The 26,707-nt window shown below is 43.3% G+C and overlaps 2 protein-coding genes across 2 annotated transcripts in view; both read left to right on the forward strand.

Annotated features, from left to right (window-relative positions):
- The first annotated feature begins 3,044 nt into the window (after window positions 1-3,044).
- LOC125880665 (E3 ubiquitin-protein ligase TRIM35-like) lies at window positions 3,045-5,949 on the forward strand. The gene has a single exon (XM_049563349.1). The coding sequence runs from the start codon at window positions 3,560-3,562 to the stop codon at window positions 4,949-4,951; it is 1,392 nt and encodes a 463-aa protein (XP_049419306.1). The 5' UTR covers window positions 3,045-3,559; the 3' UTR covers window positions 4,952-5,949.
- A 1,605-nt stretch (window positions 5,950-7,554) lies between these two features.
- The window catches only part of waplb (WAPL cohesin release factor b), a 37,811-nt gene continuing 18,658 nt past the window's right edge, over window positions 7,555-26,707 (forward strand). Inside the window, exons 1-5 of the mRNA XM_049563250.1 lie at window positions 7,555-7,868; window positions 10,745-11,253; window positions 18,188-18,935; window positions 21,118-21,494; window positions 23,621-23,745. Of these exons, the coding sequence (XP_049419207.1) occupies window positions 10,767-11,253; window positions 18,188-18,935; window positions 21,118-21,494; window positions 23,621-23,745 (1,737 nt within the window). The 5' untranslated portion in view covers window positions 7,555-7,868; window positions 10,745-10,766. The remainder of the gene's footprint in view (window positions 7,869-10,744; window positions 11,254-18,187; window positions 18,936-21,117; window positions 21,495-23,620; window positions 23,746-26,707) is intronic.

The following is a 26,707-nucleotide window of genomic DNA, read 5'->3' on the forward strand; positions in this document are numbered from 1 at the left end:
ATTGGGGCGGTAAGTCATTTGGCTTCTCCTCCTCTCTGTCCTTGCCAGAGTTGATCCTACAGCTGCTATCTGGTGGATGTCAAAGGCCTAATTGTTTTTAAAGAAGGCGCTGCCAGCAGCGATGCCAGCCCCTGCGCCAGTCTATTCTTCAAAACTGTATGATGCCTGAACACTCCAGGTGCCACTGCGAATCTCTGCCAGGTTCTCAACAACCATCGCCTGCTCAGTGAAACACTCAGATCTGTTCTTTATTGTCAGAGTATTGAACCCTTCATGGTACAGTAACGTCAGTCTGTTGGCTGGCAGGAAGTCTGCTGCTGGCACAGGGGCCGCAGCATGCCACGCAGGGATTTCAGCCAGGCTTAGCGCTCCGCAGTAACAGGTTTTTGAGGTTTGAAGAAGCAAGGCTCGATGCCAAGATGACCTGACTGCCCCGAAGAAACAGACAGCCATGGCAGGGGGCATGTCAACAAGCACTGGGATCATTTCAGGTCCTGTGGAAAATGGCAAGAACCAGCCGTCCAACTCTGGAGTCATCTCTCCATCTCTCCTCCAAAACAAGAACACAAAACAGTGAAAAGCCTGTTAAGTGTTTTTTCCCCCTGTTTTTCTCATATTTCACACCAGATCTGCTCCTTATAAGTTAAGATAAAACTGGGTTTACTCTAGGGAAACTATTGTGCAGCAGTTGCACTAAAAAGAAGCAAAGAGTGAAAATATTTTTGAGGCGGAGGTGACTGTGTTAATGTTGTGTGTTACTTTTTAGTGTATCCTCTCTTTATGATCATTTAAGTGTCGCAGAGTATCATAACAAGCGCTCTATAAATAAAATGTATTGTTATTATCATTATTATTGTTTAAGTTGAAACACTTTCAAGTCGTGTGAATGCATCTTAGCCTCGGTTTGGAACATTTCGAGCTACAGTGCATTTTTCTGTCAATTTCGTTTGTTTGAACACATCTTAAAGACACAGTGACGTGGCAGTTATAGCATCTTCAGCTTCAGTAATTAAAAGTGTTTCTAGTAAAATGGAGTATTCGAGATGGAAATAATTTATATTAATTCAAAGTGGAAGTAGGTGGAAATCTGAAATTTATGAACATATGCACGCATTTCATACAGTAACTGACACGACTCTGTCAAGCTCCTGAGATTTTGTTCAGTTGTTTTGTTTTTCAGTATGGCACTTCCTGTTTTATTTTGGTCACTTACCTGTGTTTGCTAGCTCTCCAGATTCAGTCAGTCCCCAGTGTTTCCAGCTTGACGTCTCTCCCCACTCCTGTGTCATAGCTGTGTCTTGTTGCCCCTGATTACCTGTGTATATATATCCCCAGCCTGTGTTCCCTCTTGTTGCCAGTTTGTTGTGTGTTCCCTCGTGTCCCTTTCGTTCCAGCATTGTTTCTTCTTCTGTGAGTTTTCTTGTGATTTTTGATCTCAGCCTGTTTTTATGCCTTCCTGTGTACCGATCCAGAATGTAACACAGACTTGTTTCTGCTGATCTGCCCTGGTGAGAGCCTGCATTTTTGAGTCCTTGCCTCTGTGTAACTCAGTTCTTGTCAGTAACCCAGTGTTTCCAAGACACTGATTTATTTCATTTTATTTAATTCTCTCAGCTCCATATCATCGCCCCACTCTCTTTCTCTCTCTGTTTATCAGACCACAAATGAGACTGAAGAATTAGCTGATAGCCACCTCACGCTCCCACCACCTCGTTCCCTCCACCGCACTTCCCGCCGCTACTGAATGCTTCCCTGGGAGGAGAGCAGGACAGAGCTTCGGGCAGTGGCTATAGCGACTTGAATTTGGCCAGTGCAAACCCCCTTAGAGCCAGATGTCACAGCAGCATCAGGTCAAACCTGTGTAACAGCAGCAACAGAAAGTTTGCTGGTCTGGCATTGAGTCAGGGCTGTCCTGTCCGCTGGAGCTGGGGTTTGAGCCGGCTGGATGTGGGTTTCTGCAGCTGCTGACTGGGGGTCAGTTTCTGCAGCTGCTGCCTGCTCCCCTCCTGGTGAAGTGGTCTGTAGCGGTGTAGGACACACTGTGAACTGAAGCTCCAGCTAACATTAGATACATAAATGTAAACAGCGGTGAGCTTTGGCTCCTGTTAACAGAGGACTAAACTATTAGCAACATTTTGTCTCCATCTCTAAAACACTTTGCTGATATTGACACATTTTATTTATTTATTTAAAGATATTTTTTGGGCATTTTTAAGCCTTTAATTGATAGGACAGCAAGTGTGAAGGGGGGGGAGAGAGAGAGAGGGAATGACATGCAGCAAAAGGCCACAGGCTGGAGTCAAACCCGGGCCGCTGCAGCAACAGCCTTGTACATGGGGCGCCTGCTCTATCCACTAAGCCACCGACGCCCCAACACATGTTTTCTTTAGTTTACTGACTCTCTGTTTGATCAGTCAGTCTTCATTTTTGGGTTGCTCTGCAGTGTAGTTAGTTGTTGTCAATGTTGGAACAGCAACATTCTCTGCAGGATTCTCCTCCACTGAATCAGATTTTCACTGTCTGAAAGGACGTGCACGCACATCTGCATCTGTACAACAGCCAATAGGAATATCTTCTGTCTGAAATGACCTGTGATTGGACCAAGTTTCCTGGAAACAAGAGGAGGAGCAGACGTCTAGTTTTCTCTCAGACCACTTATATTTCACAAGGTTATTATGGGCTTTTTGCATGATGATGCCAAAACAAAACTCCACACCCAGCTTTAAGGTATGATTTTGACCTGACATTTGATTAAATCACTCAAAAATATTTTAAACGCTTTACAAGAAGAGGCAAGATAAGGACATCAATCGTAACATGCAACCCTGTCTCCCTGGAAATGATATATGAGCCTCCTAATTTGAAACAGCAAACTTGTTTTACAAGTCAGAATGAGGAAGTGTTGTTGACATGTCAGATGCAAAATGTTTACACTCAACACATCAGTAAAATGTTCACTGATAATATCCCATCTTGGAAGACAGTGTGTAGCAACTACTTGATTAAATGTGGCACTTAGTGAAGATAGAGGAAAGACTGTGGTCTCGGTTGAACATTGGAAAAGTCAGCAATGATTTTCGGCATGAGGTAAAACCTGTTTACATTATTAACATTTAACCAACACTGCATTTTTCCTGAAACTTAACCACACTGCTTTTGTTCATGTGCTGGACTCAGGATGAACTGGAAAATTTAGTTGCAGTGCATGTGATAAAGGGTGGCAGTGTGACAGAAGTGCTGTGCTCTTTCAGAGCTCCACCTATTGTATGACTCACCTGAGACACACCAGGAAATGCAGTTTGTTGACTTTGCTTGCCGGCGAGAAACTAAGACCATAATATTCACCTTCAGACCAACATTGCTGACAGAGGAGAGCTTCAGGAGGGAATGCTGGGAGTAATGGGATATGTGGAATGCTGCTGACACCTCAAACGGAATAAGGGTTTTCTGAAAAACATTCCCAGTTTGAAGTGGAAGTTACTTTGACAGAGTTTTCTAGAGAAAGGAGTGGCATCATCTCCTGTCTGCCTGCTGGGTTTTCAGCTTCACACAGAGGAGAATGTCTTGTCGGCTGGAGGAGGATTTCTGCTGCCCTGCTTGCCATGACATCTTTAAAGAGCCTGTCCTCCTGTCATGTAGCCACAGCTTCTGTAGGGCCTGTCTGCAGAGCTGGTGGACGGAGAAACAGTTCCAAGAGTGTCCAGTTTGTCGGACAGTATCTCGGAGCAGTGATCCACCTCGTAACTTGGCGTTAAAGAACCTGTGTGAGGCCTTTTTACGAGAGCGAGGTCAGGAAGCAGCTGTGACACTGCACTGCCGTCTGCACTCTGAAAAGCTCAAACTCTTCTGCCTGGACCATCAGCAGCCGGTGTGCATCGTCTGTCGGGACGCAAAAATACACAGCGACCACAGGTTCAGACCCATCGATGAAGCTGCGCAGGATCACAGAGAGGAGCTCCAGAAATCCCTGAAGCCCTTACAGGACAAGTTAAAGGTTTTTAATGAAGTTAGAGTGAACTTTTATCAAACAGCACAACACATGAAGGTCCAGGCCCGACGCACAGAGAGGAGGATTAAGGAGCAGTTTAAGAAGCTTCACCAGTTTCTAGAAGAGGAAGAGGAGGCCAGGATGGCTGCACTGAGGGAGGAAGAGGAGCAGAAGAGTCAGGTGATGAAGGAGAAGATGGAGGTTCTGAACAGAGAGACAGCAGCTCTTTCAGACACAGTCAGAGCCACAGAGGATGTGCTGAGAGCTGAAGACGTCTCATTCCTGCTCAACTACAAGGCTGCAGTGGACAGAGTCCAGCAGCGCCCCCTGCTGGATGATCCACAGCTGCCCTCAGGAGCTCTGATAGACGAGGCCAAACACCTGGGCAACCTGAGCTTCAACATCTGGAACAAGATGAAGGACATGGTCTCCTACACGCCCGTAGTTCTGGACCCAAACACTGCTCATCCAGAACTCGTCCTGTCTGAGGATCTAACCAGTGTGAGACATGGAAAGTTACAGCAGCTTCCCGAAAACCTAGAGAGGTTTGCGTACTGGGATTCTGTCTTGGGCTCCGAGGGCTTTAACTCAGGGACTCACAGCTGGGACGTCGAGGTCGGAGGCAACAAAGACTGGGAGCTGGGGGTGTTGGCAGAGTCTGTGTGTAGGACAGAATTCACAGGGTCTACAGTCTGGAGTGTAGACTTCAATGATGTCGGCTACAGAGCGTACTCGCCAACACAGAAATACACTCCTCTCCCATTCAGAGAGAAGCTCCAGAGGATCAGGGTCCATCTGGACTGGGACGGAGGAACGCTGTCATTCTCTGACCCTAATACTAACACACACATACACACCTTCACACACACTTTCACTGAGAAACTTTGCCCATACCTTTCCACCAGGAAGGCAATTCCTCTGAAGATACTGCCTGTAAAGATTTCTGTAAGAGTGGAAGGTTAGAGATGAGTTAGGTCAGGGTCTGCAATGTTTTTCAAGCCAAGGACCCCTTAGCTCAAAGACACACGGAGCACGGACCCCCTGCCACAGACAGTGCACTGTATAAAGCTGAGCTGCACTTAACATAATTCTCTGAATGTCTTCGCAGTAGTTGTAGCATGGCTAGGTGCATTAGCATCACCCTCTGCACTTTGAGGAAGGATGGCTGGGCTCAACCTTAGCTCTGAGGTGAGAAGCTCAGACATCTGGAGGGAGTAGAGCCGCTGCTCTTTTGTGTTGAAAGGGGTCAATTGAGGTGGTTTTCATCTGATCAGGATCCTCCTGGGTGTCTCATGTTAGAGGTGCTCCAGGCATGTCTAACTGGTAGGAGGTACTGGGGCAGACCCAGAACACCCTAGAGGGATTATATATCTCATCTGGCCTGGGAACGCCTCGGGATCCTCCAGGAGGAGCTGGAAAGTGTTGCTGGGGAGAGGGACGTCTGGGGTTCTTTGCTCAGCCTGCTGCCCCCGAGACTCAGCCCTGGATGAAAATGGATGGATGGATTAAATCTGAGGTTGCAAGTCTTGGTGTGATCCTAAATTAAGATCTAAGCTAAGATAAGATAAATGCCCTATTAAGCAAGGTGACAAAAACATCATTTTTTCGTCTCAGAAACATTGCCAAGGTACGACCATTTCTAAATGAAACAGACGCTGGGAAACTGATTCATGCCTTTATTTCTCTGCAACTCGACTACTGTAACGCACTTTTTACTGAGAGACTTCAGCTCATTGAAAACTCTGCAGCTCGGCTATGAGCCAGAACCAAGAGGAGAGAGCACATCAGGCCAGTCTGAGCTGCTCTGCACTGACTTCCTGTTACATTTAGAATTGATTTTAAGCTCCTCCTCCTTGTATACAAACTAACTCTGTTGTTAACTGTTTGCCTACAAGAACACTGCGATCATCTGCTGCTGGTTTACTGGGAGAAGATCAGGGGATACAGCCTTTGTCAGTTATTTTAGCCTTTTAGCCTTTAACTCGCTCTAACTTTCCTCACACAGCTCTGAAACTCTTTTAACACTTCACGCTGCTGCGACTCTTTTGAAAATGTTGTATCTTACTTGATTTTTGGTTTTATAATTTTATGATGTCATGATTTCTGATTTAATTCATCTTGTGATTTCTTTGTGATTTTAAATCTGTTTTATGTTGGTTATGTCATGGTTATTTCATTTTGTGCTGCATTTTTTGTATGAAAGGTGTTATAAATAAATCATATTCCTCCTCTTCTTCTTCTTCTTCTTCATTACTACAGCTACTACTACTATTGAAAATCAATTTGAGATTAGAAATAAAGTGATATGTTTTATTACTGAGTGTGTGAATAACATTAACGTCTCTTCTGAACTTAACTTTATGTAGCCTGTCATATGTATGAAATCCACTATTTAAAGTACTTGTGTTTTATGTAAGTGGTTGCAGCCTGTGGCTCCAGTGTAATGACGGTGTTGTAGCATATCGTATGTCTAATAAATGATGAATTTTTGACATTAATATTCTTCAAATCTGCACATTTGTCTTTAAAGTGAAATATGAGATTACAGAGTTACCCTGCAGTTTTAGATAATACTTTGTTTATAACTCACAATTCAATAAATGCACAACTAAACAGGCACAGAATCTTCCTTTGTGTAAAACATCCCATGGTCAGTTTTCTATCTGTTTTATGCTGTCAAAATAATTTGACAACATTATTGTTCATTCTTCTGAACTGTTGTTCATGCTGTTAGTATAACAGTTACTTTATATTTAATTTTAAGTGTATACCTATTTGGTGATTTTTTCAGAATTATATTATCAAAAATGTTTTGACAGCTTGACTGTTGTATTTTACCACTTTTATGTCTTCCGGGTTTTCATATAAGCCTGGACAGGTTTCTACCACCACATGCACTTTTTATATTTTTGTTCCCATTCTCTTTTGTATTTATGTATGTGAACAAATAAAGAAATGAAGGTTGGGACATTTTTTTTTTTAAATAAACTGAGTGCTTATAATGTGGAGCAGTTCACGATCCTTTTTTTAAATCATGTAAAGAAAAGCACGTTTTAGATTTTTAACAGTATGCTTCCACCATAGACATAAATAAACACATACTTTCCGCACTAACTCATCAAATAAAACTCTTATTAACTTCGCTGATATTCATTTATATTTTCCATTTTATCCCTCCTGAGGCTGCATGGTTAGTTATTGCGTGCTGTGATCTGAAATGTATCATTTTACGAGTTTGATGGGAGCTCCTGAACGCCTCATTGTAGTGCTAAGATTAATGAAGGCATCAGTGTGAAGGTGGAAATACGACGTATGAGCATTTCCGGTTATGAATTTAAAAACAAAACTAGACATCAAAACAAAATAATATATCGACGTGACATTGAATAATATGACGGATGAAGACCTCTTTAATAAATACGCATTTTGCAAACGTAATTTTATATATAAATACATACGTGCTAGCTAGCCTAGCTAAAATGTTCTTTCCGGTTGTTTAATTTATGCTTTTATTTTTAAGGGCAGATCAGAGAGTTTCCGGTCCCGTTCGGCTGTATCCGGTTAACTTGACGCAGCGGGGGAGTCCAATGGAAGCCTTCGTCGCAACCCGGAGGAAACAATCGAGTGCGATTTAGCTTAAAAATAATAGCAGATATCAGAATATAGTGTTATAAATTATATATTTCCCAATCAGTCAGGGTGTGCCGTTCTCGCCGTTGTGTTTGGAACTCGCTGATTCGCCGTCAACGACGTGTGTTCGGCCTTGTTTATACTGTGCAGGGCAGCTTGAATCAGGGGAGCAGGCCCGGTCCTGTGCGAGTTCAACGGCCGCTTCGGGTCTGGAGAGTGTTTTGTGCGGATCGGCCCTTTAGCTCACCAAGTAAGTGGAAATACGGATCACACTGAGTGTTCGTGTAACAGCAGAAAACTGTCCGTGTTCGGAGTTTGTGCCTGTTGCCCGACACGATGTCAGTTCAGAGTTATTGTTAGCTAGCCGTTAGCCTGTAGCTAGCAGGGCTCCAGTCTCCTCTGTAGAGCTTTCTGCTAATGCTAACGGCTAGCGTTGAAACTCGAGCTAACGATAATAGTAACTTAAGGAGATGTGTTAACATATTTGTACGTTAACATATGTGCCTCCACGTAATTCCACTGCCATATTAACGGATTCGTTTCCCCTCCACCCGTGTGTTTTGTATGTTTTCATTTATTCCTCTGCTAGCATTCTGCCACTACTGATAACAGTAAGTTAGCGCCATTAGCTCGCTGCCAAGCTAGCTGATGTTAGCCGTGTTTTGTCAAACCAGCTGGCTAAGAAGTACTCAAGCTGTTTGCTAGTAATTCTCACACTCAGCCAGTGTTATGCTTCTTCTACATTAACCTAAGTGTGAATTAAATTAGATGTATGCAATGATTAAATATTACAGATATTATAAACATTAAGAGGCCGATCTTTTGTGGACTAAGATTTATTTAATCCATGATTCAGTAAGTAGTTAATTATCTGATCAGTGAGCATGACTGACAGTGGCTCCTGCTGTTTAGTTTGCAAACTGAAATACAGTTGTTGACTAAAAATGTTTTAAAAAACGGTTATTATGAGGAATCACCTCCATGATGTCAATAAAAATGCTCTTATGAAGTCTTAAAGGGGAACACCATACAAATTAAGAATTTCAAGAAATTATTTCCATGGTCTACAAAAGTTCAATTAATATTTGGAAACTTGAGCGACTTCATCTTGAATCCAGAAACAAGAGAGGGAAGTCTCAAACTTGTAATGTCATAGGGTGTGAAGTCTGGAGCTGCTCCATATACAATGAATGGGAAGCTGATTTTATGGACCTGGCGAATGTTTGTTTTGTACATCCAAATGAGCTTTATTCTGGGTTTTTAGTTCTGAATCTAAATATGTACCCATGTACTCACAATGTTTGTCTGGCTGCTCTCAGTCAGTAGGTTTCCATGCACAGTTAAGTGGAGCTACAGTTACAGCTCGACTAGTATGTTTAACTGGACTACTGTTCTTGTCCCAGTATATACACATCTTTAATGCTACTGGACTTCCCAATCAAAGCCCAGGGCAGAAACTATGGAGCGTGCTCAGAGCGCCTCGGCCTGGTTGGGTCTCATTGACCGTATTCATGCAGGAGGAATTCAACTCCCAATCACATTATCTGGGAGTATTAGTCCCACTGTGAGAAATTTGATCTAGTACGATTTCAGTCAGACTGCCATGTTTACATGGATTTTAAAAGTCCGGGTTGGTCGGATTGACACAATAAATCGGCTTTCTGTAGTGTTATGGAAGCATAATGTCTGTCTTTTAGAACATCTTTAATTGTCTATGGAAAATGGGTGTAGTTCCCCTTTAAAGGTCCCATCTTCTCATTTTCAGTCTTATTCTTTTTTCTCATATTGTCTGCTTGAATTTATCAGTATTCACCCTCTGTCTGGAACTCTCCATTTTATCACCTCTCTCTTTAAGCCCCCCTCCCAGAAAAGTTCAGTCTGCTCTGATTGGTCAGTGTTTTCAGGTCCTCCACATCTGCACTGTCATTGCAGCTGGGGGAAAGACTGTAACAGCACTGTAGTGGCACTTTATATCGTTATGGACTGTTTCACTTGAATTGCAATGCTAAGCACCAACTTGGGTCCATGTTTACTTCCTGTCAGCTGTTGTCATGCACATACACTTTAAACATTCCAACAGGAAGTACAACGGGACCCATTCAGAATGTTTACGGATGTGTTTGTAAACCTAAGCTGATGCTCTACATCAAAATGAGAGCACCGTGGTTTGAGGAAATGGAGCATTCTGTTTGTACATGAATTGACGAACAGTGACGTTAATCCCTCCGCTTGGCACTCTGCTGCTCCGTCTCCTCAGACTGAGTGCGCTCTGCCACTCCGAGAATACTGTGCTCTGGATAATGGTTCAATCCTACAGTACTCAGAATTTACGCATTTACAGCTGGCGGGTTGTGCCAGAGTGCGCTTCGGGACGTGGAGTGAATATTTCCAAAGGCGCCAAATATTTGCTTGAAGTTTGAAACACTATATAATGCAGTTTGTGACATCACAACTTCAGGGAAATCCCAACAGTATGGGACCTTTAAATTAGTTCATATCAGTCTCTGTGGTTTAACACTCGTCAGTCACATTGTTGAGTTAAGAATATTGATCGCATTTTGGATGAAGGACTTCTTGAATACATTTTTAGTTCCCAGAGGAGATTAGCTCAGGAGCTCAAACTGGCCGAAGAGACGACAGGAGCTCTCTGCTAAGAAACTCCTCGCTCTCCTCATAGTCCTCTCTGTAAAGAGTTGGGTCAAGGGCTTTTGTGGCCTGCCAACTATTTTGCTCGCCATTGACAGGATCCTAGAGAGTTTATTCTTGGATGTACAGTTTAGGTGACTGTACCAGGCAGGGAGGTGAAAAGTTATAATGCTCTCAACCATGGCTTTGTACACTAGTTCTAAAATCTGCTGACTAACACAGAGGCCACTAAGTGTTCTGAGAAGAGAAAGTCACTGTGAGCATCCCTTGAAAATAGACTCTGTATTCCCAGAGAAGTTCAGCTGGGTGCCCAGAAATGTACTGACAGTTTCAACATGTCAGCCATCAAATAAAACTGGCTCTGTTTTCAGATCTTGTTTCGTGCAGAAAATTCTTTGGTCTTGGCCTCATTATTAATTAAAAATGTCTTATGAACTCTGAAACGTTGTCCCTTTCTGCTTTCTTGTCTCCTTGTCTTAGAGAATATGACCCAGATGCAACAATGACATCCAGATTTGGTAAAACCTACAGCCGCAAGGGAGGAGAAGGCACGTCCAAGTTCGACGAGGTTCTGTCCACCAAGAGAGGCACCCTTAGTACCAAATGGGGTGACACCAAATACAAAGCCAAGGTAGGCTCCAAGCGTGCCGGTGCACCCAAGAATGATTCTGTCCTGGAGGTGTACAAGAGACCCCGTCCGAGTGGAGATGGCTTGGAGGATCCGTTTGGATTTGACAGTGATGAGGAATCCAAGCCGGTGACGTCTCGCAGTGGCAGCAAGTCATCACCCGCCAAGCCGACCTATGCGGAGCCTCCACAGGCGCAAAGGCCTGGCGTTTCTCTGGACACGGGGAGCAGGTCCAGCCTACAGGGGGCATCTCACACTCTGACGTCCTCACGAGGGGCGTCGTGGCTGCCTAATGACAGGAGCCAGCCCAGGTTGGTGGAGGACACAGCTCGGTTCTTCAACAGCAGCAGTGCTATCACAGGTAATGCACAGGATTTGAAACCTTTAAGCTTCTCAGATCTGGACTAGGACTCCGTCTTAAGTTATTGATTCATCTGTTTATTAAATTAACGGCTCAATATGGATTGTTGAAATAATGATAGATGCCCATTAGTAGGTACAGGTCTTTAAAGTGTCGCTTAGCTGCACTGATATTATCTCTTCAATAGTATAAAAACTTAAATATATTCACTTAAGATTTTTATGAAAAACAACAGTGAATGGCGACGCAAAGTCATTATGATGGCTGATGTAGATTTAGTACAGCAACTTAGCGATTGCCATTTACAGCACATAATAAACCCAGAATTTTCTTTAGGAAATATTAACTTTTTATTTATTAAAGACATTAGAATGAAACACAAAATGTTCTTACAGTGTAGTCACACTACAGTCTCTGAACAGACTTAAAATTGATGCTCTAAACGTCCCTCAGTTGGTTTTGCTTTTGAATATAATTTTAAAGTAACGGCAACACCAAAGCACCTCCATATGGATGCCTCTTCTGAATGTTTTCTGTCAGTTGTAAAAAGTTAAGCCTCTCTTAACTTTTTTTATCTGTCAAAATGCGAACACATCTGACGGGATGAGTGCACCACGAGCCCCAATTTTCACCCAAAAGGAATTGAATACAGATGCAGATGTACAGATACAACGGTTGAGACATTTTAACCCAGGGGTCAGCAACTGTCAATCAACAGAGTCATTTTTGACCAAAAAGAAGTTAAGCAAATCTCCCTGGAGCCACAAAACATATTTGAACAGCCTTTTAAGTCTAAATCAGCCTATCGATATTGAAAATAGATGTAAACAAGCACTCAAAAACATGTTTTACCACAAGGTGGTGACTCTGCAGTGGGCTATTTATGATTATTTGGTACTTAAACTTGGCAGTGTTTGCGGTGAAAGCAAACAAATCTGTATTAAGTGCATAGGCTACACGTTTTTACAACGGAAGAATGTATGAATTCATTCCGGCTTACAACGATGATAAATGAAAATGTAGATGTTAAAAGACACTCCTTGTCATTTCCATATGATTTTTTGTCAAAGCCACAGGGAGCCACTGGAGAGGGGCTCAAGAGCTGCGTATGTTGACAGCACCCATTACTTGTGACAAAAAACAAAAATCCTACGTGGGGAAAAATCATCATCATTGTTGGGCAGAGTTGTCTCATCTGTGAGCTGCCTCAGGAGATAGTGACAGTGCTGAAACTGTCTGTTTAAAAAGGGTCGGCAGACAGGACAGGTGTGACGTTATGATGACGTGTTACACATGTTCCCCAGTGCAGGAGATTGAAAAAGTGGCTGCTAGGAGTTAGCGGCTGACTCAAAGAAGAAGAGCAGTGGCCGTACATGTGCACAAATTGTGGATACAGTGAGATACCAGAGCTCCTTGCTCTCCGAGCAGAGGATGAGATCAGCCGCCATATAATAGGGATGGTTAATGATTGTTATTGATGTGTGATGTCACACTAGAGGCAGATGCTGTTGTGTTACATATCATGCCCGTCACGTCCCTTTTGATTTCGCTCTATGGCATGCTGTCTAAAATCACACAGTGGAGCGACATGCCGCCGCCACGGTTTGGTTCTGTGTAAAAATGCAAAGGTGCAGTAAAGACGTGGACTTTGTAGCATGATCTCTGTGTAAAAGGGCCTGGAGATGTTAACAGACTTCTGGTGCTCAGATGACAAACATGCTGGCCTCTAAAAAAACAATGCTCCTGCGGACTTCACATTTGTTTCCATGATGTGAGTGTGTTTAAAGATAAAGGTCACAAACGTGTACAATTTTCACTGAGCATTATCAGACCAGCAAACAGGCGTCGTAACACACTGCACACACCTAAAGGCTGATGTTGAGCAGCTTTGTGCAAAATGATTTAAAGGGGAACTACGCCCATTTTCAAAATTCATACATGTCATTCCTAGGGTCTAAGACAGTCCAAAATATCAGTAAACATGAACAACTTTTCCCAAATCCCCCAAACTAGAGTGCTTAAACTCAAAATCTGTGATGTCATAGGGTATAGAGTCTGCAGCTGCTCCACAGACAGTGACTTGGAAAAGATGTTGTAGATGACACTGAGAGCCGTCAGGGGAATGTTCTGAGTATATGAGAACATTTTCAGTTTCAGAACTGAGAACATTTCACTAGAATAAAGTTCATTTGGGTATGAAAAAGAAAACAAACAAAATCATTGTCTATGGAGCAGCTCCAGATCTTTATCCTTGATGACATCACAAGTTTAAGACTTCCTTCTGAGGTTTCTGGCTTTGAGAGAGTCCTGATGTTTGCAAATTTGAATTGGACTTAGAAATAACTTAATGGAATTCTTAATTTGGGTGTTTAAGAACGATCAACAGGTGCTTTTCACAAGTGTCTTCTCCTGAGACTTGAGAGATTTCATTTTTTGACCGAAGATCATCAGAGAAGTGAGTTTTTTTGTTTCTCCGCTCGCAGCCGGTTGCTGTCAGTGTCGTTGCTTTCAGCTTGACTCTCCTCTGGCTTTCCGTGACTGCTGCTGGCCACCTGCCAGAGACGCGAGCCACTCAAACGGACTCCTGAACAACAAGCTGTGCCTCAGTGAGCACTTCTGCTCAGAGTGACGTTTTCACAGTGTTGGGACACTGAGCCACGTTGAAGGGAAGCCAGCGCGACATCAGAGTTCAACTGAAACACTGCCATGGCGATGTTGACTCAGTAAATATGACAAAATCCTTGGCCAAATAACTCTTTTGACAAAGTGTGCCAATACTGTAGAGCTGGCTGTTGCTACTCTCAGGCTGATGATTGTATTCAGGAAGACTATGAGGCTGTTGAACTTTGAAAACAATAGAATAAAAAATCTTTAACACTTTATTGTGAAGACCTGTGGTGTGTTGGAAATATATATTAAGCTTGTGGCTCTTTCCTCCTTTCTCAGAAATATATTTAAGAGAACTATTTTGATTGGATCACAGACATTATTTATCACTAGAAGTCCGTCTACATTGAAAGCTTGCAGCCTGTGGGCGTCAGCGTGCAACCCGTGACCATGAATTTAAGTTTCGTTCTGGTAAATGTGAAGTTCTGACGTTAATGTGATCAAATTGATTTTATATACCATGTCCTGCATTAATGGACATCCAGAGCGAATCCACAGGATCAGGATTGAGGCCAATCCAGTATTTTTCGATTGATTGGCTAAAGCTCCCTCCCTTTCTAATGCATCGTCTGTTGCTCTTCGTACAGCAGCTGTCAGAACCACCTCGCTGTCCTCCTTTAAAACGCTGCAGCCGTCTCCTCATGCACTGTGCTGTGAGAGAGAGAGAAACACAGAGTACCACAAAATAAACAGAAGCCAGCAGGTGTGGGTAATGAAATGCCGACATGTGTCAGGGAGCTGTGTGAGCTGAGCTGTGCTGGGTGAAAACAATGACAGCCGCCTTTTCTTTATTTCAGTGACATTTCTCAGGTGGACAACGGGAATTTGTGTTACCACAATAGCAAAGGCCTGACCGGGAATAATCTCTCTTTCATTGGCTGGCACTCTTTGCCATCATTGGTTGGATTAGTTAGTGAGATTGTTAAGGGTGAGACAAAGTAGGGCAGGTCATTCCTTTGCCAGTCTATACAACACAAATTTGCAGTGGACAACAGCTCTTACATGCTGCAGCTGGTTTGAAAAGTACTTTTGAACAAATTTCACTCTCAGAAGTTTGTAACCTTGCTCACCTAAAGGGTGTAGTTGTCTGGGTTTTACAGAGGAATCAATGGGGCAGAGTGAAACCCAAATTATGCTCTCATACTTTGAGCGTTCGGCTTGTTTAAATGTTCTTCTGTGTAAGTCTGCCCTGCTGTCTGGGCCTTTTTTGTAGTACATTTAAGATTCATTCTCAAATGAGACTGACGTGCATCTCCCCAGAAATGTAACAACATGTCGCAGGTAAACCTCCAGTATATTTTTGTGAAGTGAAACCCATTTCTATCAGTGGAAAAGAAATAAAATAGCACTTGAAGTCCTGCGTGTGATTTAGCCTGGCTGCATATCAGTAGAGGAAAGTCTGCTAGCCACTAAGCTAACCTATGCAATATAAATTGCCATAGGCTTATGCTAATAAAGTTAGCATATTGTATACGTGTGGGAAACGTGTTTAGTATAAGATAGTTGTTTTGTCAGTGAACTTTGTGAGCTGTAATGGAGCTGAACTTTGTAACATTACCTTTGTTAAATGTTGCTGTTGTCCCTGGTTTCATATGAGTAGAGGAAACTCTGTTAGCTGCTGCGCTAATTTATGCAACGTAAATTGTCATAGGCTTATGCTAATAATGTTAGCTTGCTATATTTGTGGAGAAAAGGTGTCCAGCAAAAGACAAGTGTTTGTCTGTGAATCTTTTTACAAGAAACTGATTTGTGTACTTGCGTGTGAAAGTGTCTCTATTAAGCCATGTTTAATGTGTGCTTTGAATCAATCAGATGTTACAACACTTAACAGAAACCACACCGCCCACTAGAGGTGACGTACAAGTACAAATCCGCCTCAAATAGTCACAAATCTCTGTTACAGCCGATGTGTCCTTTAGTAAGTCTCAAACCTCCTCCTTCTGTTGCCATCCTCTGTGGTCATGAGAGTCAGATAAAAGCCTGAAATGCAGTATAATGAATGATAATGCTCTGCTATCTTATATTATATGTCTAACAGAGCGAACTCCATAAAAAGCTCAGGTGGTCCTAATACCTGAGACAAAATAACAATACTCTGAGTTGAAAAAGATGACGTAGAGTGCTCTGGGACTGGCAGGTCATGTCAGCTGATTGCAGATCTTGAGTAATTGGCTGTATACATTGAATGTACAGACAGAGCACCTGGCTAAGGCCAATTTAATCTTTCTGTAAAGGACAAAGACTGTTGCTGATGCTCTGGAGCAGCTGACACAAGGAGAGAAATGTCCTTTTTGTCATTGTCCACATGTTTTATCCTTTGTGAGTTTTTACTTCTCGTTCACCAAATAAAGGCTGAAGAGCAAAAAGTAGTGAAATGTCCTACTTTCTAGTTTTGCCACACTTCGACAACACTGCCTCCAAAAAAAAAATACCCCACAAGCTCTTGTGCAGCAGATACAGATATTCTTTGATGTTACACTGTGAAGCAATTTCCTGTCTTTGCTCAGAGTAACGAGTCCGGTATTGTCACCCGTCTGTTATCCATGAAGGCAGAAGCGACTACAGGGTGCTAATAACCTGTGTGTGTGTGTGTGTGTGTGTGTGTGTGTGTGTGTGTGTGTGTGTGTGTGTGTTGTCCTGGAAAGTGGGTCCAGACCCTTCTGAGTTTCTTAAAGACACACACCAAGTGGCAAATAAGTTTGACGTGAAGCTTGGTCGCAGCTCCAGCTGTGTGTGTGTGTGTGTGTGTGTGTGTGTGTGTGTGACCTGTTTTCAGTGTGTAAAAGTGCTTTTCAAAATGGTGCAATCTTTATGCACAACATGGTTCTGCTGCAGCCTGTGAAGAAGCAAACTGTGGGCGCAGTGCAGTAAATGTAGCTGGTTAAAAAAATGTAAAACAATTGGAAAACCTTTAATGTTTGAAAACTGGACGGACCGTAGCTATCTCCACAAACAGATGTGAAAGAAGTTTGCATCCATTATCACTCTGGTGTCAACCTAAAGCCCTTTTCCCTCCTGAATACTAAATGATATCCATCCTTTTTGTTGGTCATCACCGCGGCCCATTTCCTGACATTTTATGGATCATACAACAAATTACAATATCTGAAGAATAATATAAATTGATAATAAAAATATCAAATAGTTGCCATCCTAGTGTATATTAAGATATCTGGATATAAGAAGCTTAATGTTGTCCAGTAGTAGGCAGGAGCTCTTTTTACACAGAGATCTGCGATTGGGCTGCAACGAAGACCTGTTATTACGACAGCTTTGCTTTTTAAATCACGCTATCATCATGCCGCACCAGTGTGTGATTGTAGATGTAATGCTGGCGTTCTGAAATCAAGACCGGCATGATGTGTGTGAAATGTAATGTGAGCGCTGGGCAATGCTTTTTAAAAAGCATCAGTGGCATACCGTGGTAATAACAATGATTTATCTGTTATCCTGGTCAAGTAAAACCTGGAAAAGTCCTGAAAATTCTGGAAGAGTCATGGAATTAGTTAAAATCATTGAAAGATTTGAATAAGTCATAAATGTTGTGTGTAATAAAACAGTCACAGTTATTTCCTGTGGGTAACCTTCCACTTAGTGCAACATCGTAGCAAATTCACTTCCTGCAGATGTTGCATCAATGCATATGCATCAGTGTGTGACAATATTTTGTTTACCATCACGGACGTTTCTTTCTCTCCCTTCATGTATGCCAGCTAACTGAAATTATGTTTGGATCCGATATGTTTGAAATGCGCTGGCAAGAAGGGCAAGAAAAATAATCTGTGTTATGTGTTCTTGAAAATTCACAGAATAGTTTTGAGTTTCAGTTCATACAAATATGTATTTGGCAGCTGATGTTGTCCTCTGCTCTGAGGGTCAGGAGCCCCTGGACTTCACTGTCTGTTCTCTTTGCGGATGTTTTTGGTGCTTCTTCTTTGATTTGGCTGCTAACTGCTGCTAGCCGCTTTTCAAATCCCCAGTGGTGGGTTGAACACTTACATGGGTTCAAAACTTCCTCTGCTGCCAGCTTAAAGTTGGGAATACTCTGCTCCCCCATTCTGCGATTGTACATTTCAAACAGTGATGTGATACTCCCGCCTTGAACAGGCAGTGTAAAAGAGGCTAGTGTTAAAGTGACCAAAGTGGAGATCCTTTAAAAGTGTGAAGTTTTCATATTCATTTAACTTAAGAACATACAAAGATTTGATGTCACTAGTTCGTTGTATTTGACAGGACTCATTTTGGGTCTGTTTTTCTTTTGCCATAGGGAAGTCCCAGCAGAGCTCTGCATTGTCAGAGAACCAGCACAGCTACTCATGGTACCAAAACGCTTCAGAGAGTGATAAGAAGCCCCTGGCGCAGACCACCGCCCTGAAGACAGGGTCCAAGGCAGAGTCCACCTACGACTCCTGGGATGCCATCATGGGTCTCCGTCCGCCCTCACCTGACCAGGAACCTCGCAACCCCGCCCCCACGCTCTCTTGGGCTTCAGCCGGCAGCACCGTGGGCAGCTCTGAACTAAGGCAGATCCGGCACGAGAAGCCCCCCTCTCCCCCACGGCTCCAGAGCCCCAGCGAGAGCGAGGACCTGGGAGGTGACACGGACTTCGTTGTGGAGACGTTGGACTACTCTCAGACCTCCTCCTCCTCCTCGTCACTTGTAAGAAACTGTCGGACATACAGGAGGCCTAACAAACAGGGCTCCGGCAAAGCCTCGGACTCAAGCGGCTTTGCCAGTGCTGTTTCTGCCACAGATCTTCCCAAATCCACGTCTGACGGCAGTAATAAGACGACAGGTGGAGGAGGGGGGCGGGGGCGGGGCAGGACGAGGGACTTCACGGTGCTGCATCCCTCTTCAGTGTCGATGTGTAACGTCACGATCCAGGACCGAGGTGTGGAGGAGTTTAGTTCTGATGCAGCACCCTCTAGTGGCAGCAGTAGTGCAGGTTCTGGCAGCACCACAGAGCTGGGAGAGGCGGGATGGCAACGGAAGAAGACTGAACAACAAAACACGAGGTAGAACAACACACAGTAACAGGGCCGGGCCTTTTGTCTGACTTATTTCTTTAAAAAATAGAACAAATATGTTGTTTAAATAACCAGCAACAAGTGAGACAAGTGGGTGCAGGACTGATTTGGAAATTCACCATGACTCCACAAGTGTGTGTGTGTGTGTGTGTGTGTGTGTGTGTGTGAGTGTGTGAGTGAGTGAGTGAGTGAGAGAGAGAGACCTTTTAATCAGTCTATCTGCTCTCTAAGTTTAATTGGTGGTTGTTTTGAAGGTTCATAAACCCACAGAACTTCTCCTAGTGCTACTGAAGGTTCAGAGTTTCCAAATATACAAAATATTCCAGGCTGATATTTGGAGAAACTTTTCTAAAATGGTGCACAAATCATTCAGAATATTTCCATCTGATGAAATGATGCAGCTATGAAAAACAGTTCAGGGGACCTATTATGTTTTCCGTCAAGGTGCATTGCATTCTGGGTCGTAGCATCTGTACTTTAGGACACTCATCTTTAATGGAGACAAAAACAAGAATGGAACGGTCAAAGAGCAAAAGCAACATTTCCTTAGAGAGAAGCTGAACAAAGAAGCTAAGTAGTACACCTTTGCCAAATTAAAGGAAATAAACAGCCCTGATCTGTACGAGGTTGGGACGTTGGTTCGGGTAAGCTTGTTAGAAAATATTTCGGGTTGAGGACGGGTGGGTCATAAAGGTGACAAGTTATTATAAGTTTCACAGACATGCAATAATCCAACTTCGACCTTCTCCTCCCCTTTCTTTGTCTTTTTCTCCGTGTGTCTCGGACAGCAGGCAGCCTTATCATCAGTGCTGCTGCGCTCAGCTCCCCATTATTTGGCTTTTGACCAGGAAAATTTGTCCGATATATTTAAATCTCTCTGGTCTTAATATCTGGTATAAGTACTTCCCTCTGCAAATATTTAGGCCTAAAACTGTGTCCTAACAGCGAGCAAGTGCCTTTCTGTCCACACTGAATCCGTTAAATATGCACCTCTGGAACCATGACGTGGGATGCTTTTCAGTTTTTTCAGTTCACAGAGTTCAGAGCACTCTGGTACAAATGCCAGGCGTCTAGAGCTCAGAAACATGAGGCATGCAGCAACGCAAAAACAGCGAGCAAAAAGTTTCATTCGTATTAAAAACATTTACAGAAAGCCTCCTCCAGCTGCTGAAATGCTTTTGGTGCGATTAGGATTTATATCATCTTTAATGTCAGGTTGGAATATTTAAAACAGCACATAGCTTTAATAAAGAGAATAAACGGGTATATGATGCTGTCAGACCATCTGGAATCACATAATTTTAACAAACATAAAGAGGAACCAAAGGGGAGACCTAAACATCTACAATTATTGTAGATCAAACTAGATTTCATCTCTGAGTGATGGCACAGTGTCAAAGACATTTAAAGTTTTCCCGCTTTATGTTTTTAAAACTTCTTTCTAGCTACTTCCTGAATGGTTTCGCTGAGAAACTTGATGAACTGGGAACAATCGGTAAAGCAAATGGCTTGAACAGGTTTTGTATCGAGGTGTGTGTGTCCGCCCACAGACAAAGGGACAGTTCATGTTTTTTGGGAGCTTTTCATTTCACGCATTTTACATGTATTCTTCTCTCTGTGTGAGGCTCCAGGTCAAAGCTCTGTTTCATTTTGGCCTCAGCTCAGGTTCAGACCTCCCTGCACATTCACTCCTCTGTGACATATCTCTCTGTCATACTTAATCCTTTTTTTGTTGCCTAGGACAATACATACATTTTACTTGGATGACACACATCAAAGTGAGACTGTCCCGTACTGTCACAGGATGTCTTCTGAATATTTTTGAAATGCTGCAAGAAACACAATTTTAATTAAGTTTGCTTTCATTACCTGGGTTGGAATGAACAGATTAGTTTCCTCACCAGGGAAGAGTCTTGTGAAAGTGTTAATTAAGATTTGGCTGGCCATTCTTTCATGTCAGCTAATGCTGAACACATTTTACCGAAGCCTGAAGTTGGAAACTAAGAAATGCACTCGACAGGACTCGCTGCAGAATGGTGCACCTGAGTGAATCGTTGAAATTGATTTTAATTCATTTTTGAAATTCATAAACAAGCTTTGGCTTTGTCTCCTTCCTGAGTGCAGGATGTAAACAGTGTTTGTTTCTCATGTGTCCCTGTCCTCGCCTCAGGTTCAAACAAACCCAGACAAAGTCAAAGAAGGACAGCAAACTGGACCTGTTTGGTTTCGATGACGCAGAGGCCCATCAGGAGAACAGCGCAGACAACGCAGACGGACGATCCAGTTACAAGATCCAGTACTTTGGCTTTGACGACATGAGCGACAGCGATGGCGCAGACGACGATGACGACCACGGCGCTAAAGAGAGGAGGAGGGCCAAGAAGGCTGCAGCCGCCAAGAGAACCCCAGTGGTTACTGTGGAAGATACACCGACCGCTGAGCCGCCGGATCCCTTTGAGAGTCTGGAGAGGTTTGAGAGGCTGGAGAGGCCGATGGTTAAGGAGAACAAGAAGAACTCTGAGAGGCCGGAAAGCAGGATACGAGCAGGTTCATACGTACACACATGCAGCTTACCTAACAGGGAGTTTTGTCTGTGTAACGGGGTTTCTAGTCTAACTGAAGACTTGAGGTCATTTGCTTTGTGTAATGTTGACATGTAAACACCAACACAGAGCGCCCACACCATCACTGATACACAGCGCTGTGTTTTTACCCCCATACCTCCAGCGTACACTTTGAACCCATCCTCCCACACAACACAAAGTCCTAACACCACTAACAACCATGTCTCAGCTGAGCTCATCCTCAGCAGCCAGTCAGTAACTACATTTACATGCACACTAATTTTCCACTGTTCTTCTCAAGATGACAATATTCCATGCTATGGGTCACATGTAGGGGTGTAACTCAATAGTTTCATCACGATATTATATAGAGTGGGGGAGCAACAATACTGTACTGTATTTGTATTGAACCGTTGGGTATGAGGGTTTTAGTTCAGTATGCGTTACAAACCAAACTTTACCTTGAATTAGTGGTATCCTGTTACACTTGGAAATTAAAATCTACAGCTTAAACTGTGTTTAATTTGATCTTCTCAGTGCCACAGTGCTCAACAAGGCAGCCACAGGACGGGACAGACAACATGCTGTCTGCCCCTCCCACCCCTGAGAGTGAGCAGTGAGACACACTGGGAGGCAGCTACGCTAAGCTAGCTTGTTACAAGATAGTTAATAGCAGCATGACCAGACCAGCAACAGATAACCTACAGATCTGCTGTTTGGCATTGAATTATGAGGGCGATGGTGAGAGAGAGAGAGAGAGAGGGTGGTGGATAAAAACACACTGTGCCAAAGGACGAGCCATTGCACAGCTACAGACTCCAGTTAGCAGCTAACCCAGTAGTACAGTTACAGACAGACTCTTTAACAGCCAAGCCAGCAGCACACACGGTTGCCCGAGAGCCTGCTGTGAGGATACAGCCTCTCGTTCAGCAGCCAACATTAGCACAAAGCACACACCCATAGCAGTGATCAGGGTCACAGATTCATCTAGAAAGACTGAAAGGTTTGTTAGCTATACAGCTGTTTAGCTTGTGTTTATATGACTGTGACATTTGAGATGTTTATTCACAAATTTATTTGACTGAATGGGCTCAGAGGGCTCGTGGGACGCAGCAAACTGACCACTAACACACAGTGGGGGAAAGAAACGACACTGATACTATGAACTCAGTAGTAATGTAGTTTTTATATAGTAGGACACAGAAATGGTGAAAAACAGTTAAACTGTCTAACTCCACAGTTCAGTCTTTCCACGTGTTTTCAGTAAGTAGTTTCTAACATTTAGGAAGTGTTAAGAAAAAAAAAATTCTGATTTTGCCTTACCCAGACTTTAATTAGTCCATTTCAGCCAGACAGTAGCTCCTGCTTTGTACAAAAAACACAAAAGGCCAAATTATGTTAGTATTTATTCATTTAAAATTTTAAAAATCAAGGAAGTTTCTTTGGCGTTCCTACTTTTTTTGCTGTATATGTGCCGAACGGTGACACCACTGTATCATTTCCAACCAAACCTATTTTGTGTACTGCAACACCTCTAATATAGAGTCTTTGGATAGTGATACTATGTTTGCTGAAATCCTGGAGTCTGCTAGTAGGAAGGACGGCAAACACATCCTTTCTTCAATGAAAGCTTTCAGTGCAGCTGTTTGCCCTGCTTTTAAAGAAAATGTACATTCCAGTTTGTTCAACACATTTACCATCGCAGTTTCAAAATCAGTCGCCTTGTCCCTCCTATTCTGATGACGTGATTTCAACCCGCCCCGAAGTAACTAATACTGACTAATATTAGTTTCAGTTCAGGAGCCTGTGATTGATGTGAGATGATATCATATGCTCATTTAACACACTGAGTTACAGAAGCTTTATTTGGCCATCAGAGATAAAAAATCAACCCCTAAATAATTGTAAAAAAAAATGTAACCAGTTAAAAGTGCTGTAAAGTTAGCTTAAAACTGAATATTGTCTTTTTCAGAATAAGGGCAGAAACCTGAATATTGTGTGCATGTAAATGTCGTTGGCATGTACAGTCTCAGTGTGTTTACGTGGTCTGAACACGGCGACAGAAAATAAACTGAAAACCCTGAGAAACGTATGTATGTTTGTCTGCAGACCTCCTGGACTTCTCAGAGGACGGCCTCAGAGTGTTGGCTGGGGTTACCAGGAGGCAGCCTCCGGGCAAACCAGCCGAGAAGAACCCAGACACCTTCAGAAGGATCTTCAGTGCACACAAGAAGGTCAGACACAACACCACGTTCACCCACATCACTGCCAGGCCACACCAGGTGTTATGTCATGTTACTCCTTCTTCACTGAAAAGATGCTGCAGTTTACTGACACATAATCAGAGGGTCCTCACACTGCTGACTCATGCTAATTGATATTTTTTCTTTTCAATAAATCCCATGAAAAGATCCAAACCGAAGCCGTTTCCAAACCCGTAAACCCAGCACACAAATCAGACGTCTTCTCACCAACTGGAAGTACTCCATTTGGTTTAGACGAGGGGTGGCGCCTAGGTAACGCCTGCAGGAGGCGGGACGTGATGCAGAAAGTTTGATGCAAAAATCACAGTGTTTGGTTTACACAGCAGGTTTGTAATGTGGTTATTAACAACCGAGTCTCTTTCTGTTCCTTTAATATGTCTGACGATTTCGATTATGACTTTCGACAGAAGGTTCTGTATCTGGTTGTCTCTACGGTCAGACATTTTCATTGGTTTCTTCGTGTAAATGACCCTTTTCAGACCAGTGGAGGTGGTAACAGCACAGAATTGGCAGCTGTGTAAAAGTGACAGCTGGCAGGACGGGACCATGGACAGGACAGGTGTGATGTTTTGACGGTGTTTTATACACGCGACCCATTACAGGAGCTTTAAAACGCAGTGTAGCAGTTAGCAGCTAGCTAACTCATAAAAGAAGAACAGCAGCCGTAAATATCCCTGAACGGTGAAAACAATGAAGTCAAGGAGCTCCGAGCAGAGGATGAGATGAGCTGCCATATAACAGGGACGGTAAATGATTGTTATTGACATGTTACATAATTGCTCTGCCGACGCACGTCACACTAGAGGCCGACACTGTTGACTTACACGTCAAGCCTCTTTTGCTTCTGAGGCGCCAGCCTGCTCTCTAAGTCATCCTCTGGAGAGACACGATGCCTCTGTTGTTTGGCTCTGTATAAAAATGCAAAGGCGGTGTAAAGAAGGGAGTTCGTATCGGCTCTATAGCGCCATCTTTGTTTAAAAAGGGCTGCAGTCACACAGCAGAGGGGAGCGGCTTTCTCAGGGGCTTTACCCACTTATCAGTTAGCACAGTCCTCCCCTCTTCAGCTCTTCTCAAGGACGAATGTCTCTGTGGGATTGGTGGAGGCTGCGCAGCCATCGGCCACTATCAGAGGCAAGTTCTGCTGATAACAGTAGTTTAGAAAACAAATTCTCGGCGCCAACTCATCGGCCAAACTGATGCGTTGGTCGACCTCTGATGTGAAACACTCGAGTGAAATATTTGAATCCTCAACAGCAAAACCTTCCCTCGTTAGGTTTCAAAAAGAGATCTGCATGTACCTGTGGGGACGGGACTTTCCACCTACACCCAGTATGACTCAGTACCCTGTGTGTATGTGTGTGTGTGTGTGTGTGTGTGTCTGTGTGTGTGGGCAGAGCAGAGGAGCTCGGTTCTGGTTTATTCATGGCTGAGTGAGTGGAGGCACTGAGTCTTTGAACATCTCTGAACTGCATCTCTTTTATTCATCAGCGCGCTAATGGCCTGTCACTCGGTGCTCAGTCTGATAGGGCTGACTGGATATCAGACTATTGATTTCATAAGAGCCTTTTTATAGTGGAGATCAGTGTCACTAATCCAGACCTGCACCAGTCTGAAGTATTTACTGTGTATGAACTGTCAGCGTTTCCTTCTCAGGGTTATGTTTATGATCTTGCACGAATCTCAGTGCAATTAAGCCGTAAATCAGGTGCAAAACTTGAATTGAAAAGATAATTTGATTTTCATCTTGTTATGCTGTAGGAGCGTTGTTAATTAGGTCTCATCGCAGTTTCTTTAGTTTGTCGTAACGAGCTCTGCTAGGCCTCTCTTCATCACAGCTGCTTGTTAAACAGGTTCGTTTTAGTTTGCAGCATTTTAACTGTCAGGAAAAGTGATTCATGATTATAATTAAGGAGACTCATTTCTGAATCTAAATTGGTTTCCTAAATGGGGATCTGGATCAGCTAGATCAAAGCAGATGCATGCTTTTGGTTTTTATATTATAGTTTGCACATTATTTATGATTTTATTCTCCTAATGGTGCATGGTCCTTTAATCAGGAGAAAGTCAGTTACTTTAGTACATCCACATTTTCAGCCCTCCTTCAAAAACAAAGGAAGGCTTTTTCAAAATGTGATAACTTCCACTCAAACAGAGAGAAATCAGTTTGTATAACATTAGGTGTTAATTAGCAGCCCTGTAAGTGACCTGTGTTTCATGCTCTCAGAAGCTTTAGTGGAGGCAGAGATAACTTTGTTGGGAACTTCTCTCTCAGCACCTGCGGGGAACTTTTGAAGTGCCAAATGCAAAGTTAATTTCCTCTGCATCTGCCCGTTGCAGACCGGCTGTAAGAGTATTAGCAGACACATCGCCCATAGGAGCATAATAATGTACTTAATGTACTCTCTCTCGTTCCCTCTTGTTCTCCAGTTTCACCGTAACTTTCCTCCCTCTCCGTTGAATAATTTGCTCTCCTCTCTGTCTCCATCGCTTCCTCTTGACCACCTCGTCTTTACTTTTTACCTCCTGAATAATCTCCTCCACCTCACCCCCCTCCCCTTTGTTCTGTCTTTCTCTCTCCGACACTGTGCGTTCTGGCTCCCTCACTCCATCTCCAGTTAACATAATTGTGAGCGAGTGCCGAGTTGAGCTCATTATAAAAACAATAGCCCCATGAAGTGACCTGCCTACGGAGGAGTTGTCAAAACTCTGCTTCAATTACAGTAAACCGTGAGTCTGCGGCGTCGGTGGAGCCAGAGTGCTGTTAGGTTATTCTACCAAGGATGCTGGGAGATATTGGATTTTACCATAATGACAGTGCGTAGATGGACTCATCCATATTTAGGAGGAGGTTTATTTGGGGGACGTTTTTATGGGACAAGCAGTGATAACGTCCATAACACTGACCCTCTTCACAGCTCTGGCGTGGCTCCAC

Source organism: Epinephelus fuscoguttatus, linkage group LG20 (assembly GCF_011397635.1).
Source record: "Epinephelus fuscoguttatus linkage group LG20, E.fuscoguttatus.final_Chr_v1".
NCBI classification, from domain to species: domain Eukaryota; kingdom Metazoa; phylum Chordata; class Actinopteri; order Perciformes; family Serranidae; genus Epinephelus; species Epinephelus fuscoguttatus.

Coding starts and splice junctions, on each gene's coding strand:
- LOC125880665 (XM_049563349.1), top strand. CDS start 3,560: ATGTCTTGTCGGCTGGAGGAGGATTTCTGCTGCCCTGCTTGCCATGAC.